This window comes from Ricinus communis, chromosome 5 (genome assembly GCF_019578655.1).
Source record: "Ricinus communis isolate WT05 ecotype wild-type chromosome 5, ASM1957865v1, whole genome shotgun sequence".
Classification (NCBI taxonomy): domain Eukaryota; kingdom Viridiplantae; phylum Streptophyta; class Magnoliopsida; order Malpighiales; family Euphorbiaceae; genus Ricinus; species Ricinus communis.
In genome coordinates, this window is record NC_063260.1 from 29,681,790 (window position 1) to 29,696,906 (window position 15,117).

General features: G+C 33.1%; 1 protein-coding gene and 2 long non-coding RNA genes across 4 annotated transcripts; 1 reads left to right on the plus strand and 2 right to left on the minus strand.

The window, feature by feature from the left end:
• The first annotated feature begins 1,835 nt into the window (after positions 1–1,835).
• Positions 1,836–6,943, plus strand: LOC8276001 (beta-glucuronosyltransferase GlcAT14B). Its single transcript, XM_025157028.2, has 4 exons — positions 1,836–2,984; positions 3,076–3,151; positions 3,244–3,359; positions 5,869–6,943. Exons 1-4 carry the CDS (start codon positions 2,399–2,401, stop codon positions 6,381–6,383), a joined length of 1,293 nt encoding a protein of 430 aa, XP_025012796.1. The 5' UTR covers positions 1,836–2,398; the 3' UTR covers positions 6,384–6,943.
• Positions 6,781–8,998, minus strand: LOC125370119. 2 transcript variants are annotated; one of them, XR_007215988.1, is made up of 2 exons: positions 8,335–8,998; positions 6,781–8,003 (listed from the first exon to the last, which is right to left on the minus strand). It is a non-coding gene; the product is annotated as an uncharacterized LOC125370119 (long non-coding RNA). The 2 variants fall into 2 exon arrangements; XR_007215987.1 differs by having other exon boundaries at positions 6,781–8,256.
• A 3,210-nt stretch (positions 8,999–12,208) lies between these two features.
• Positions 12,209–13,367, minus strand: LOC125370175. The gene is made up of 2 exons (XR_007216088.1): positions 12,475–13,367; positions 12,209–12,389 (listed from the first exon to the last, which is right to left on the minus strand). It is a non-coding gene; the product is annotated as an uncharacterized LOC125370175 (long non-coding RNA).
• Positions 13,368–15,117: the final 1,750 nt, after the last annotated feature.

The following is a 15,117-nucleotide window of genomic DNA, read 5'->3' on the forward strand; positions in this document are numbered from 1 at the left end:
TGATTAAGCTATGCCCTTCTCAAGGAAAAATGCCAATCACACTTGTATAGAAACTTACCTAACAGCTACACACTTCTATTTGTAAAGAAAAAAGTCAATGTACAGAGCTTTTTTTTTTTTTTTCCCTATAAAATGAACTGGGTCAAGTGTTCTTTATAATTCCAATATGCACAAAGGTAGCTGAGTGTAGAAAAAGAGAAAGTTCTCTATTCAACTAAATCTTGAAACGCTGATTAGGAAAAGTAATGGAAAAAGGAAGAAGATTAAGAGCATTTTAATTGAAGTATGCATGGCCTTAGAAGTATTTCCAAAAGAGTATTCACCAATTTTAGGAGATAGAGTAGAGGTAATGGTTTCCAGTTTGTTATGGAAGTTAGATCGGATGAGGTAGATGTCTCTCTTTTGATCTGGTTTTCCAAGATGGCTATAAAATTAAGATGGGTTTCTTGGAAAAGAAGCTTAGTTGCCTAGTTTAGCTTCCATTATATTTGCTGCAAACAGCACATCTCCTACTCCTCTGTGCTAGTTTTATGAAGGCTGCATGCTGCATCAGTTTAGAATCAGCCCTTGCCCTTATCTACACTTAATGCTAACATGTTTTTTGGGAAATGGATATACCCATAATCATCAAGTACGTTGTTTTCCTTTTTTTTTTTTTTCCTTTTCTTTTCTTTTATCTAACCTCTCTATTTGTTTTGATGAAACTAATTTATTTATAGGAATTAAACTATATTCTGCAGAAGCACTTTATGGGAAACAAACAAAAAAAGGGAAGAATTTGGGATCTATGGTTGTGCTGAAAATTAAAGTAGAAATTTTTTTTATGCCATTTGGAGTACAATAGATAAAATAATAGTTGCAATTGTATAAGAGGGAGGTGACAGTGATTTTAATTAACTACTACTAGTTATTAGCCATTAATTGCATGCTATTTGGATCATTTGTTGTAATTGGTTTTATGTAGTCTTAGTGTTTTGACTTCTACTCCCTAACTGTACCACAGCTACTGGTAACTGCTTCCTAACAACTAGTTGATAAAGAAAAATTACTATTGCAAAAAGGAAATAGGTGCCCAAATTTAATTCAAATATATCAAAGGGAAAAGGACAGTCATAGGAATTAGGCTGGCTGCATTTGTATAGTTAGGTCAAGTTAGTTGATGGTTAAGAGAACAAAAATGATTATCAAAGAAAAATAAGAAAAGGCAGAACAAAAGGGTAATCGGATCTCTGCATCAATATATAAATAATAGTTTTTGTTTTTTTTTTTTATTTAAAAAAATTAGATCCCTTTGATAAAAAAAAATAATAATAATTGCAATAAACTGCAAAATTTTTTAAATAAAAGACATAAAAATATAATCAAAGATATTAGAAGCTTAAGAATATTATCCCCTAAATAAATAAAAGAGAATAATTTGCTCTAACTAAGGGTAAAAATTGAACAACAAATAATTTGGATTTAGAGAAGGCTCATTATATATGTCATTAATAATGTTATGACAAAAAATGGAAATTCCAAGTCTTCTTATTGACTTTTACTCTTCAATTAATTCCTAAATCACCAGAGACCATTAAGTTGTCAGTTATCTTCTTCCTTCCATAATTATCTATTTGTTAAAAGAAAATTATCCCTTCCAATATGCAAAGTTAATGTATAATTATCATATTATTATTTTATTATTGGTGTCTGGATGGAATTCTATTAATAAATAAATAAATATATTAAACAGAATAAGGATGACCAAATTTAGGGCAGGAAAACTTAATCTCAAATAATTAATAATCTTATTGCTACAAACTTTTAATCCATAAAACCCTTATTCCAATATATGGAAGCTCCCATTGTTTCTCATATATGTATAGTAATAGATGTATATTAAAACTTCCACCCCAAACAACTTTTAAAGAAATTCATGAACATCAAATTCCTTGCAAGTCTGGTAACACAATCAGAGATATTCAAAATCTAAACTCCAATATCAACAATAACTACCATTTAAATTCAATACGAAATTAATTAACAATCCCAACAAAATTTCAATTCCACAAAGTGGGTCAACATCAAAATGTCTCAAATTCTATAAATTGTTCAAGAAAACAAAACTCAAAACAAAAAAAAAAAAAAAAAAAAACCATAAAACCAACAAATTCAAGCATAAAAATTACATTTTTGAAAAAAAAAAAAAAGAAGAAAAGAAAAAGAAATTCCCCCTCCTGTCACGGCGAAGCTAAGCTCTTCTTTAATATCATCATCGTCTTGTTCTTCACCGTCAATTTCACGCTCTAGTTTCTCCACAAGAACCCATTAAGAAACAAGCATCGACAAAAAAAACAACACACACCCATTTCACGGACATCTCCATAAAGTAAACCAAAAGAAGAGAAGAAAAATAAACATGAAGAGATTGAAGAGCTACTACATGCACATACGCCATCATCAATCAATGGAACGCAAATGGATCTTTCCATTAGCAATTGGTTCTTTAGTTTCATTATTTCTTGTCTTGCTAACTAGTCTCTCTTCTTCCTCGTCTGATGGCACTCCCTTAATTCCTTTATACCGTTCTTTCTCTTCTTTCAGTTCAAGATTTGTCGAAACTAAACTCCACCCAATTCCCATCAACACTCTCCCACCTCCTCCGAGACTCGCCTACCTGATTTCTGGGTCTGCGGGTGATGGGAACATGTTGAAGCGCACATTGCAAGCTCTTTACCATCCCAATAATCGATATGTTGTGCATTTAGATAGAGAATCTTCTGCTGAGGAGCGTTTGGATCTAAGTAATTATGTGCAACAAGATCCTGTCTTTTTAAAGTTTGGTAATGTCAAAATGATCCAAAAAGCTAATCTCGTTACTTATAGAGGCCCTACTATGGTTGCTAATACTTTACACGCTGCTGCTATTTTGTTGAGAGATGGTGGTGATTGGGATTGGTTTATAAATTTAAGTGCTTCTGATTATCCACTTGTCACACAAGACGGTTAGTGAATTTTGAATTGCATTTTTAATGTTTATTGTGGTTGAATATTGGTCTTGTTTGATGGGTTTGTTTTTGTTTTTCTGTTGGATAGATCTATTGCACACATTTTCTTATTTGCCAAGGGATCTTAATTTCATTGATCATACTAGTAACATTGGATGGAAAGAGTGAGTTATTGGACTTGATTAAATTAATGATCTTTTGTTGTATTGTGATTTCTTCAAGTTAGGAGAGTTAATGGCTACCGCTGTTGTTGTAGGTTTCAGAGAGCGAAACCTATAATTGTTGATCCTGGGTTGTATATGACAAAGAAAGCTGACGTTTTTTGGGTTACACAGAGGAGGAGTGTGCCAACAGCATTTAAACTTTTTACAGGTGCAAATTTTAAATTATGCTTGATTGTCCACTCTTTCTGTTCATGAGCTGATTTTATTTCAATTGTTGTAGTATTTGAATACAAGTGCAATGTGATGGCCAATTATCTAAATTCGTTTTTGCTCAACTTAGAAATGCTTTTGTTGCTGGGGAAACAAATAATGGACCAAAAGGAAATAAAAGTTCTGTTATTTATTTGTTTTCTCAAATTCCGTTATTCATAATTTTTCTTAGTTTGTCTCTGATTTCCAAAAAGGGTAACCAATTTAACTTAGAAAATTAGTAGAATGGAGCTCAGTTTACATAGAGGATTCTTCTTTTCTGAGTTCATAAACCGGGACTACGAAGATTCAAGGTTTTCTGTTTTGGTTACTGTCTTTTATTGTCAATGTCATAGGATGTTTATGATTAATTGCTCTCCATCTTAGATTTTCCTGTATTACTGTGGTGCTTTCACCTTTAGGATCAATCTTATGCGGCTATGAAACTTGTATGAACTCTGTTTCCCTGCACTTGATTATTTGATTTTGTGGGTTACTGATGTGTTATGTCTTATTGAAAGTTGAATGGCATCATAATCCGCTTGAACTATATTCCTGAGTAAATTAACTTCTGTAACAAGTCAAATGGCATGATTTGGATTCAATTTAGTGCAAAAACACTTTGCATCTGGCAGTAAGTGTTTGCAAAGCTTCTTGCCAGATTGTTGGATGTTAAGTTTTGCTTCCCATCATAATCTCATTCTTATTAAAAACATTGCTGTATTTTTGTGAATATACCAGCTCTGATGACAGAAAGCACACATAAAATGAATGTTGTCAATATCTGGTTTTGACCAGCTCACACGCCTTTGCTTCTTGTTGGGTCAATGATGCTATAAATAACCTGCTGTTGTGCCATTGTGATAAACTGAGGGACTCAGAATTGTCTCATAAAGTCCCTTGTCATCTATATTAAGAGTCAGTGAACATATTTTGTATATACTTTGCAACTGACTCATACATACCTCTTCTTCCTAGCATCTCTCCATGCTAGTAACTTAGCATGCACCTCTGTGTATGCTTGTCTGTCTGTTAGCTGTATTAATAATTTTATAGTATTAGTCGCTGACTTGCTGTTTTAATTTTGTTGAAACCATATTATCAGAAGAAAGTCTAGGAAGAAAATGTTCTGGAAATAAGTTAAGTCCTCAAGTGCAGTCACAGATCCCAGTAAAAGTTTAGGCTTTTGATTAGATTTTTATTTGCTGAGGTGAAGAGGGCACGCAATTTGGGAAGCAATGATGAAATATTGGATCTTGGAATTTGGCACTAATTTAAGTTAGTCAATTCTTTTAGTGGATTAACAGAAGGGAAATTTGGTGGGGTGCTGTCAGCAACTTAACATACAGCATATTCAATCACAGTTTGGCTTGGTTAGAACTAGTTTAAGGACCTAATCTATGACATGTTCAGATCACAGTGTGGCTTCATTGGAACTAATTTATAGTAATTTGATATTCTGATCTAGTTTCTTAGCTTCTAAGATTTTGTTGATACAGCTGCTTACGTGTCAACTGCAACTCAAGATTCATGGCGTCCTAGTATCCCAACTTTGCTGCTACGGTTAAGTGGGTAGTAAGGACAGCCATGTTATAAGTAAGGAATCTAAGGGAGTCATGCCATTCTTTTGTAATCAGTCCACCTGTCTGTGCTTCCAGTGGAAGCCAAGAGGTAAGAACATCCATTAAGGCATTGAGTGCTTTCTAAGAGTCTGTTCTAGGTTAGATAGGCTGAGATAGAACTAGGCTATGGAGGGGAACTTTTTTTCGGATTATTTTCAACAGACTATTAGGCCCCTTGTATTCCTTTCAAGTCCTTAACATGTTGCTTAGCGGTAATGGAGAACTTTACTACATGTTGCATATCATTATTCTCAGGTATACATGGCATGACTTATTAGAATGCCATTGCCATCTATAGTGCATTAATGAAATGATGTTTTAATTTGATCAAGCAGCAATTATTACTTTTTATCTTTTCCTCTCATGTTGAAAAGTCTAAAGGACTGAAAAGTTCATTTCCTCTTGATGCTGTAACCTGAATATCTTTGGGATACAGAAGAGGGTAACAATTATACAACCCTGTACAATAGATTCATGATGCTTATTTGCTGGAAGATGGAAAGGACATGTGGACTTATGCACCACAAATTTGGGGGTTGTGACCTACTAAGTCCTATGCTTCTGCCAATGAAAAGCTTTCATTTAGATTTGGCCAAATTTCATTTTAGAGATGACCTTTAGTTGCTTGATCATTGAGTTTCACACCACATAACAGTCAATGATTTGGTTTTGATGCATGCCAACATCACTCAAATCTTTTGCAGAGTTACTCTTGAAGAAATGTCATTGAGAGTTATTATGTTTTCAATTATGCCTCAATAGGTCAAGAAATGTTCTATTTTGCAGGGATTAAATGCCAATTTGAATGTTGGGTTTTGATAACGTAATTTATGTTCTCTATTGTAGGTTCTGCCTGGATGGCACTTTCTCGGCCTTTTGTTGATTACACCATATGGGGGTGGGACAATTTACCAAGAGTGGTACTTATGTATTACGCCAACTTCATATCTTCCCCAGAAGGGTATTTCCACACTGTCATTTGCAATGCACAAGAGTTTCGTAACACCACTGTGAATAGTGATCTTCATTTCATATCATGGGACAACCCTCCTAAGCAGCATCCACACCACCTCAACATTGCTGACATGCAGAGGATGATTGATAGTAATGCTCCTTTTGCAAGGAAGTTCCCTCGCAATGATCCAGTGCTGGACAAAATTGATTCTGAGCTTTTATCTCGGGGTCCAAGCATGTTCACTCCTGGTGCTTGGTGCATCGGAAGCAGGGAAAATGGAAGTGATCCATGCTCTGTTATCGGTAATACCACTGTCCTTAGACCAGGCCCTGGAGCAAAGAGGCTTGAGAATCTGATAAGCAATCTGTTATCTAGTGAAAATTTCCGACCAAAGCAGTGCAAGTAGCAACCATTAAGCAAGAAGGTAGTTTACATGCTCTTGGGTTAGTTTATGTCAGAAGTACAGAGACTGTGATCGCCTAATCTACATTCCCTCAGGTGGGAGGAAAAAGAGTGCTGAAACTATATACGGGTCGCTGGCTACATGTAGTGTCATGGAGAAGACGGATTTTGTGCAAAGATATCAATTACAGGGCTGGCATTAATTTTCCACTGTAGTATCATGGTGTAGATGACTGAACTCATCCTTGTGATTAGGTGACCCAAAATATTTTATCCTTTTCTTGTTCTTTTTATATTTTTTAGAAAGTCCGTCCATCAAATCATTTAGCCTCAATATTGTGCGGAATTGATGGTGAGGTGGATGAACAATGGTAAACACCCAATGTTTAGAAAGAGAAGGAAAAAGAAAAAAAACAGGAAGTTCAAGTTTTACTGTACGATGGCTTGTATAGACAACTGCTTCTCTGGCACTATCAGACTCCGGTATGAGTGCTGAAAATCCAGAGAAAAAGAAATATCGTTTAGAGTTCATTTTGATGGTACAATCGCATAATTGTCATTCAATACTGTATGCCCGTCATGGAAATTCCTGGGTGCTAATGTTGTCAGGTTTTATTTTGATAATGAGTGTTCTTGACCATGGTTCCTGGAAACTTCTATAATCTTGCAACTCCACTACATTTCCACAGTATTGTGATTTCTGTTTTCCATGAAAAATGGGCTGATCAGGTATTTGCTTTAATGCTTTTTTGTGTAGTCAAAGCACCGACTTGATTCCAAATTGCTGAAGGGCGCAGGCGCTGCAAAAAGTATAGTGATGAATTTTTTTAGTTGATAGACTGTCTTGTCTGTCTTGCGAAATTTGTAATTACAAGCTAATAAAGAAAAATACTTTGCATACAGATAGAGAGGGTAAAAGACATCTCTTCCCTGACGGGGATTAAGGAATCTTGCAATTAGCAGTAATTGCCATCTGACCAAAAACAGAGTCCCTAATTTATACCCCTTTCTAGTTTTTCCCCCTTTCAATAACTGTCTCACTAATTAATTACTGATTAACATTTCTAATTAAAAGAAAAAAAAAAGTCACATCCTAGATCATAAAGAGGAATTGATAGTAGTCTACATATGTCTGGCAGGTAGCCACTTGGACGGTAGAATCCTTCTGTCTCTTTATCTGATTCAAGTGTTTAAATTAACTTAATCACAACCTTAAACGCCAACCTTATGTGTATTTGTTTATTAGAAAATAGCTGTAATAAAAAAAATAGGTGATTAAATTATATGTATATATAGTACTAAACAAATTTAAATCTTTTAGAGAGGCTTAATCATCTCGATATCACATCAATTTACTATTAATTAACTTCCATATATGATTTCATAATTTGTTAATAGCATAAGTTGTCAACAGATAGTACACAAATAATGATTAATTAACTTTAATCTAAAACATAATAATAAAAATAAAAATAAAAAAACATTTTCAGAAACTCTTGTATATATATAAATCTCATCCATTTGACATCACGTGGATGATGAAATGAAACGTAATACAAGTTGATGAATTAAGTCTTAGCCATCAATTCCAATATCTTCTTTGACAGCCAACCATATCTTCAAGCTGGATTGATCAAATTCAAAAATATATATCTGAAGACGGATAATCTAGCTTGACAAAGTCAAGAAATCAATCTATATATAATATATATCAGTAGATAAACTATTGGTGCAAAACCAGTAATAAAATAAATAAGTTTTACCTATTGAAGCAACTATACATACCTTCAAAGAAACAATCAGAAATACAAGTAAACTATGTTTAACATAAAATAAAGCATTTGCAACTGGGAGGAGATAATGATGCAGGCAAGCAGCTACAAAGGAACTAATAGAAATTAGAGACTATAAGATTTAATTTGAAAGAGTATAGTTTGATTAAGGCTAATTCTTACCTTCACTGTACATTGCAATAATAAATAAGAGCTGTAACAAAGAAATGAAAAACAAATGTCATATTGTATTTTCCAATAACAAAGCAGATCATTAAAATAACAATAGCAGAAAGCACGGATAGAGAGAAAACAATTTTCCAAGAAGATGGTATATGTGTACACATTTTACAAGAAGAAGATCATACAAAGGCCGGGAGCAAGTAGAAGAAGAAGAAGAAATTGATGTTCTTCTGATCAGCAACCAAAGAGAGACTAGCTACTTACATTGCATACAGCCAAAGGAAACAAAAAGCATAAAGTTGGAACTCCAGTAAAATATTTCTTGAGAAGAGAGAAGTTACAGGTGTGTCTTGTCATAGGATGATGGCACTTGCGGCATCTTTTCTACACAGAGGCCGGAGGTGCCACCGCTCCTGCGACAGGACTCCCCCAACCCCTCATATATGTATATATATATATTATGTTACATCTCTCCTTCTTCATGGCTGATATTATATACTTGTACGTGAATACATATATATATATAGAGAGAGAGAAAAGGTAGAGAAATTAATGTAGGTGCATGCATGGCCTTTCGCATAAAGAGAACAATTCTATGGAAAGCTCAAGAATTGAAAAGTCTTGATGAGCGACAAGTCGAAAACATATTCTATGTAATATATCCTTGTCAATATACAATCCAGTCTTGCCTCTGGTGAGTTCACATATTTATATAATATGAAAAGTCTTTACTTGCGGAAGCATTTTTTCTCTGACCAGCTATTGCAAGTTGTTCATTTGACTTGAGTCTTCCAACTTAAGTTGAGGCCACTAGGGTTAACTTCATCTTCTTGTATATGATTCCAGTGGTCCCTTTCAATTATTAGCCAAGTTTTGACTTATATATATCTATTTCATTTTCAAACCCTCATAATTTGTTTTCTATGTTATTCTGAGTGTCTTTTTGTTAAAGAAATTTATTATTTATTCTCTCAAAAACGATACTATGTGGAAGGATTAAAAGTTAGCCATCAAACTAGAACTTGAGCTGCAAAAAGCTGATTGCAGGGAATGGTCCTACCTGCAAAGTACTGCCCAGAGTTATCATTTAGGGACCAGTTTAATATCATCATGGTGGCTAATTCCATTTGCAATAAAAGTCTACAAAGAAAGGTTAGGTCATAATTAAATTAAAGAAAGTAAAAGAAAAATCAATAAATTGGAATATGTGGGATTATTTTTGTAAATGTGCTGTGATATTATATATATATATATATATATACACACACTAGAATATGTTGAATTCTAAGGCATGGTGACTAATTGTAGAAACTGGACTTCATGACCTAAATCAAGACATGGATTTGGGAAATAATCAAGAGCGGACGATAGCTCCTACTAACCCTTCTTCGCATTCGTTAAAGTTTCTTTTTCTTTGTTTTCTTTTCTTTGTTGCCTTTGTCATCTTCATCTTTTTCTAGTCCCATCCCCTAAATATAATGAATCGCTGGTCAAAATAAACCTCAATTATTAGTTTCTTTTTATTTATTTATTTGTTATCTAATGTTATTTATGCAGTAAACGAAATCTTATTTAATACATTAATTTAACTAATATCAAATTAAGTATAGAAAACTTCAGCTAAGATTGTCAATATATATATATATATATATATATATATATATATATATATATATTTTAAATGAAACGTATCGTAATCCATTCAAATCATTGATATAATTTTCAAAGATAAAATTGAAATGGTTTTCTGTCAAATTTACATGTCTAGATCCGCTACTAGAAAAATGGTAAATAAAAATGGAAAGTTGCATGAAATCGATCTTTATATGAATTACCTGTTAATGAAATACCTTCTTTTCCAAGCCAATTTATAATTATCCATTCTTAATATAGGAAAATTAATTAAGTGACTGAGGCTTGTGTTCCAAACTAATATGAAAGAATAGCTAAAGTAAAAGAGTTAGAAGTTGCATAGTGATTTGTGAAAATTCTATAATAAGCAACCGGCTTATCTTAATATCAAACAAAATTCCAGGATTATCAACTTCAGGATTCTCATACATACATAATGTTATGCACTGTTATGCCAATAAAATAGAATTAGCAATTTGAGATTAAGCAAGAATTAGCAATAGAAAATTTCAAGTATTTCTATCTGGAAATCCAGATCATCATCCTAGCTTTACGAGGATTGTCTGTGTTGATATTTCCATTAGGAAGACCATCGATTTTCAAGGATGAGGGGAACTAATTAGAAAAAGAACTTCTAACTACCTTCTACTAGTCAAGAAACATTACATCAATCAGCTGGAAGCATAAATAAAGTTCCAATCCACCCCAACAAATTATGTTAAAATATATTAATAAGCTTACACATATGATCATCCGTCACCTGATTTTTCGTGAGAACAAATATCATCAGAGATTTGGTTTCATATATACCATATATATGCTTGTATCTACATGGGGTTTCAACAAGAAACAGGCATAAGGATTGAGCTTAGAAGTCTAAGTTCATCTTTCTAAATCTACTGAATTGCTCTCAAATAATTCAAATACTTTTGTAGAGAATAATCTTAATTTGAGAAATATATATCCACTGTCGAGAAGACAATGGAAAAAAAAAGAAGAAGAATATTATGAATTAAATGCTTTTACAACCTGATTTTGAGTGGTAATGGGATTAGAGAATAGTTGTATATGGATTGTTCGATATGCAAGAGAACTAATTCTCTTACCAATATGCATAATGTATCTTTGCTCTGTCTTTTAAGGTGAATGTTAACCATGCAATAAGCCAAGATAGATTGTTAATTAGTTGCCATCTCAGGTCCTGGCGATCGGAAAAGAATAAAGCTGTGTTGGTTTAGAAACGTGATCCTATTATAGATATTCCTTTGTAGCTGATGATGCTGCTTTTGCAGCTTTGCTTTCTTAATAAATTTGTTTTCCCTTCGAAAAAAAAAAAAAACTAGAACTCGTGGAGTTTGAATTAATATGATTGCTTTTTGTTTATAAGTGTTTAAAGTTCAAAAAAATAATTATTATTTGATTGAAAATTTAGAAATTGCATACTATTTTAAAATATGGTGGCCCACTAAATTTAAACTATATATGTATAAGTATTCTTATTCAACTTTTGATTCCCATTTCATTATTATGTCCACATTGAATTTGGATAGAAATTCATATTACTTAATACCTATACAGCTTGAAAATAAAAAATTAACCAACACAATCATAAGTTGTTCGGGAAAACAAGAATAAATTATGTTGAAAACATTAAGAAACACAATCATAAATTTTGTGAAGACATTCAGTCAAAAAGGTCATGCAATATGAATATCATTTATGAACATTATGAAGATTTCATTGGCTAAGAATTTACCTTTAGTTACAGGGTGCATAATCATACATATGTGCTGCTTTAATCCAAGCTTAATAATTAAATGAATAAAAACCATCCAAATATTAATAATAAGGGATCTCAAAAGCAAAAATAAAATGTAGTAAAGTACACATTCAACAAATTAACATAGAAATTATAAAAATAACTAAGTGCAAATGCTATTAGGAAGGACTACTATTTGTCGTGACTGGATAATAATTTTTATTTATTTTAATATTAAAGAGTTACATGATGGAGAGGTTTAGCTGGTGTCATCTCCTACAATGAGAATTTTCTTGGTATGTATAACTTCTTCACTCGTTGAAACAATTATTATTTTATTCTATCATAATAATAATAAAAAAGTATTTTAATTGTAAGGGCCCATTTCCTGATTTTCTAATAAAATTATATTATGATCTACAGGAGGAAAAGAAAAAGAAAAAGAAAATATCAAAACACCAATTAAATCAGGCTAGGATCATGTATAGGCACAAGAATTTTATTAATTAATATAGCTTTTAAGCAATATTAGAATTACTAACACAACAGCAATTAGCTGATATTGCCTAAAATGACCGAAACCAGGTAAAAAAAGACAGACCCAAGAAAGATATGCACTGGATACTGTGATCAGATGTTGACGGGATCAAGCTCACAGCAGTAACTGCAGAAAGAAGCAAATGAGTGAGGGAAAGCTTGCAGCATTGCAAAATGCATTCAGAAGCAGCGCAAAGAGCTCAATTCAGAACCTGACAAGTGAAAAACCAGCAGCTCCTTAAATCTTCTCACGCCTTTATAATCTGCCACATTAGGAACCATGCGCCATTCCTACCCAGACGTCCCTACTTTGATTTTAAAAAGAAACAGAATCACGCCCGTTCCATATTCTTTCCTTTTTGTTGGTTTGGTCGTAAGTATGTCAGAGACGGAAGGAACACTGATGCAATCAAGACGCCAAGTCCTAAACATAAAAAGAAACAAAACCAAAAAAAGAAGAAGAGAGAGTATAATTCCAAAAAGGAATTCCAGTAAAATTTCTGAAGAACATTCATATTAATTAAGAAATACTACTACGTTCAATAGATTAAACACCTCTGCAAGCTTATAACTGAAACATAACATACCCTTTCTGTGGAACTCCTTAGCCTGCAGTTTATATAAAGACCTGAAAAGAAATCCCTAGACGTATACAGTTCAATATAATTCTATACTGATACCTCTATGCATCAAATGACCGTGTGCACGCATGCGGCCAGAGAGATGGTTTAAACTGCAATCAATCAGAAGTGGTTATCGATTAGAGTAGGATCTTTCTAGAGGACAAAGGGAAGTTCTGTCGAGGAATGATGGTACCTATTGCTATTAATTTTGTAAACACCAGGTACCATCTTTCCTGCGACAGAACCCCACTTTACCCCTCTCTTCCACGCATTTTCAGCTCATCTTTTCAACAGCTTTTATAATAATCTCTTTGACAGCTAACAAGATTAAGGTAGTCTGTAGACGTTAAACGCCTATACATGCACAATCTTTCCTGAGAAAGAAGTACTCCCACGATACCCTAGCCATCTACATTTCTACTCATTTTCTAGTCACTAGATTAAGAGACACACTCTCTCTTTTAATATCTCTCTCTCCTGCATCTCATGCCCTAATTGCAGAGACTGACTCTTCTATATATAGAGAAAAAGAAGAAGTATTTTGTCCATTATTCAGTGAAAGAAAATAGAGAAAGATCAGGGAAATGACATGATCATGATTAACGGTGATGCATAAGGAGACAATGCATCCATACAGTGGGGAGCTGGCCGGTCTTGAAATGTGCGGTCTTGTGTAGGGCCTAATACACTGAAACATTTGACCATATAATATTTTAGACAAAATTAAAAGGCTTCATTAAATACTACAAGATAATGTATAATCTTGTGCAGTTCATGCCTAGAAAGTTTTTTGACCTCTTCCAAGTTTGATATTAGGAATCCAAAGGATGAGCATCGCCCATTTTGTTAACTGGCAAATTTCTTTTGATGTTTTTTTTTTTGGGGTTATAATTATTAGTATATGGGTCGAGGTTAAAATTGGCCAACATATATTCCTGGACCAAATCTCTCTGGAATATTTTTATTTTCTGGTCTGATGGGTTAGGCTGAAATTCAGATTCTCGACCATAAAGAAATAACTAGTCAAAGCACTGTAAGGATAATGACTTATTTTGTTTTTATCTTTAATGAAAGAAATGATGAATTGATACTTTAATGGAGCAGGAAATTTCTACTTCAACTTATAAACTTTAATGCCTCATAAACCATTCATATTCTTAATTTTAATTAATCACCAAATAAGTCTCCTCGTCGTGGAGTGTCTTGCTGTGAAACACAATGGTCGTCCACATTTCCTAATGTTTTCGGGAATTTGATTTTATAATGCCTATAATGGCAGTGGAAACTGCAAAATGAACCAGTTTTTTTTTTTTTACTATTTTTTCTTTGTTAAGGATTATTTTTTTTATGAGTGCTTATTAATTACTTAGTAGTTGATTTGGATTAAAAAATTATTTAATCGGGTTAATTATAGAAAAAAAACTGACTAAATAACACAAAAATAAAATAAGAAAAAAATTAATACTTTTTAAAGATGAAAAAAAAATAATGTCCCATTAATATTTTATTTGAAGAAGAGACCATTAGTAAGTAAGAAATAGAGAGAGTATTAGATTCCCATTTTTTACTAGAAAAAGCACCACAAACAGGCATAACCTAATAAATGGAAATCAAATTTATTATTATGACGTTAGAAAGAAAATAATTATGATCCATCGTCAGTTCATCACCACTGGTAAGTAATTGAAAAAAAAAAAAACACTTTTACTTGGATAACTTAATTAAATTTGCTTCGTTGTCTTGTGGCTGCCGTACTATATAATTTTTGGTGATATTATATATAAACATAGGACCTAATAGCTAAATATGAATTGTCATGTGGAGAACTACCGATAAGCATAGTTGAAGGAGCACAAGGCAAAAATTAAGTGCCAATAAATTATATCCACAAGGCAAATTGTAGGGATTCGTGTCGCAGACGGATGTCTCTTGCTGAAACAATGTTGGCTACTCACACAATAATTAAGTTGCATCTTCATGTATATACTAGTACAGTCATGAGTTTGATAAGATACATTATTTATACCTAAACAATTACACTGTAAAGTTGCATCTTGGAAACAATGTCGGCTTGTTCGGGATGGTCGGTAGGGGACAGAACTTGATGACCCCAAAGTCTTGAATGATAACAACAATTATTCATGGCTGGAACCCAATGCTCTCTCTTCTCTTTATTTTATATGTATAAAAAAATGGGCAGGTATCAACGGAAATTGCATGAGATTTGCTTGC

Excerpts from the sequence above, each read along its gene's own strand:
- LOC8276001 (XM_025157028.2), top strand. The coding sequence starts at position 2,399 with ATGAAGAGATTGAAGAGCTACTACATGCACATACGCCATCATCAATCA. Across the intron at positions 2,985-3,075 it reads TCCACTTGTCACACAAGACG|ATCTATTGCACACATTTTCT; the intron begins GTTAGTGAATTT and ends TCTGTTGGATAG. Across the intron at positions 3,360-5,868 it reads AGCATTTAAACTTTTTACAG|GTTCTGCCTGGATGGCACTT; the intron begins GTGCAAATTTTA and ends TCTCTATTGTAG.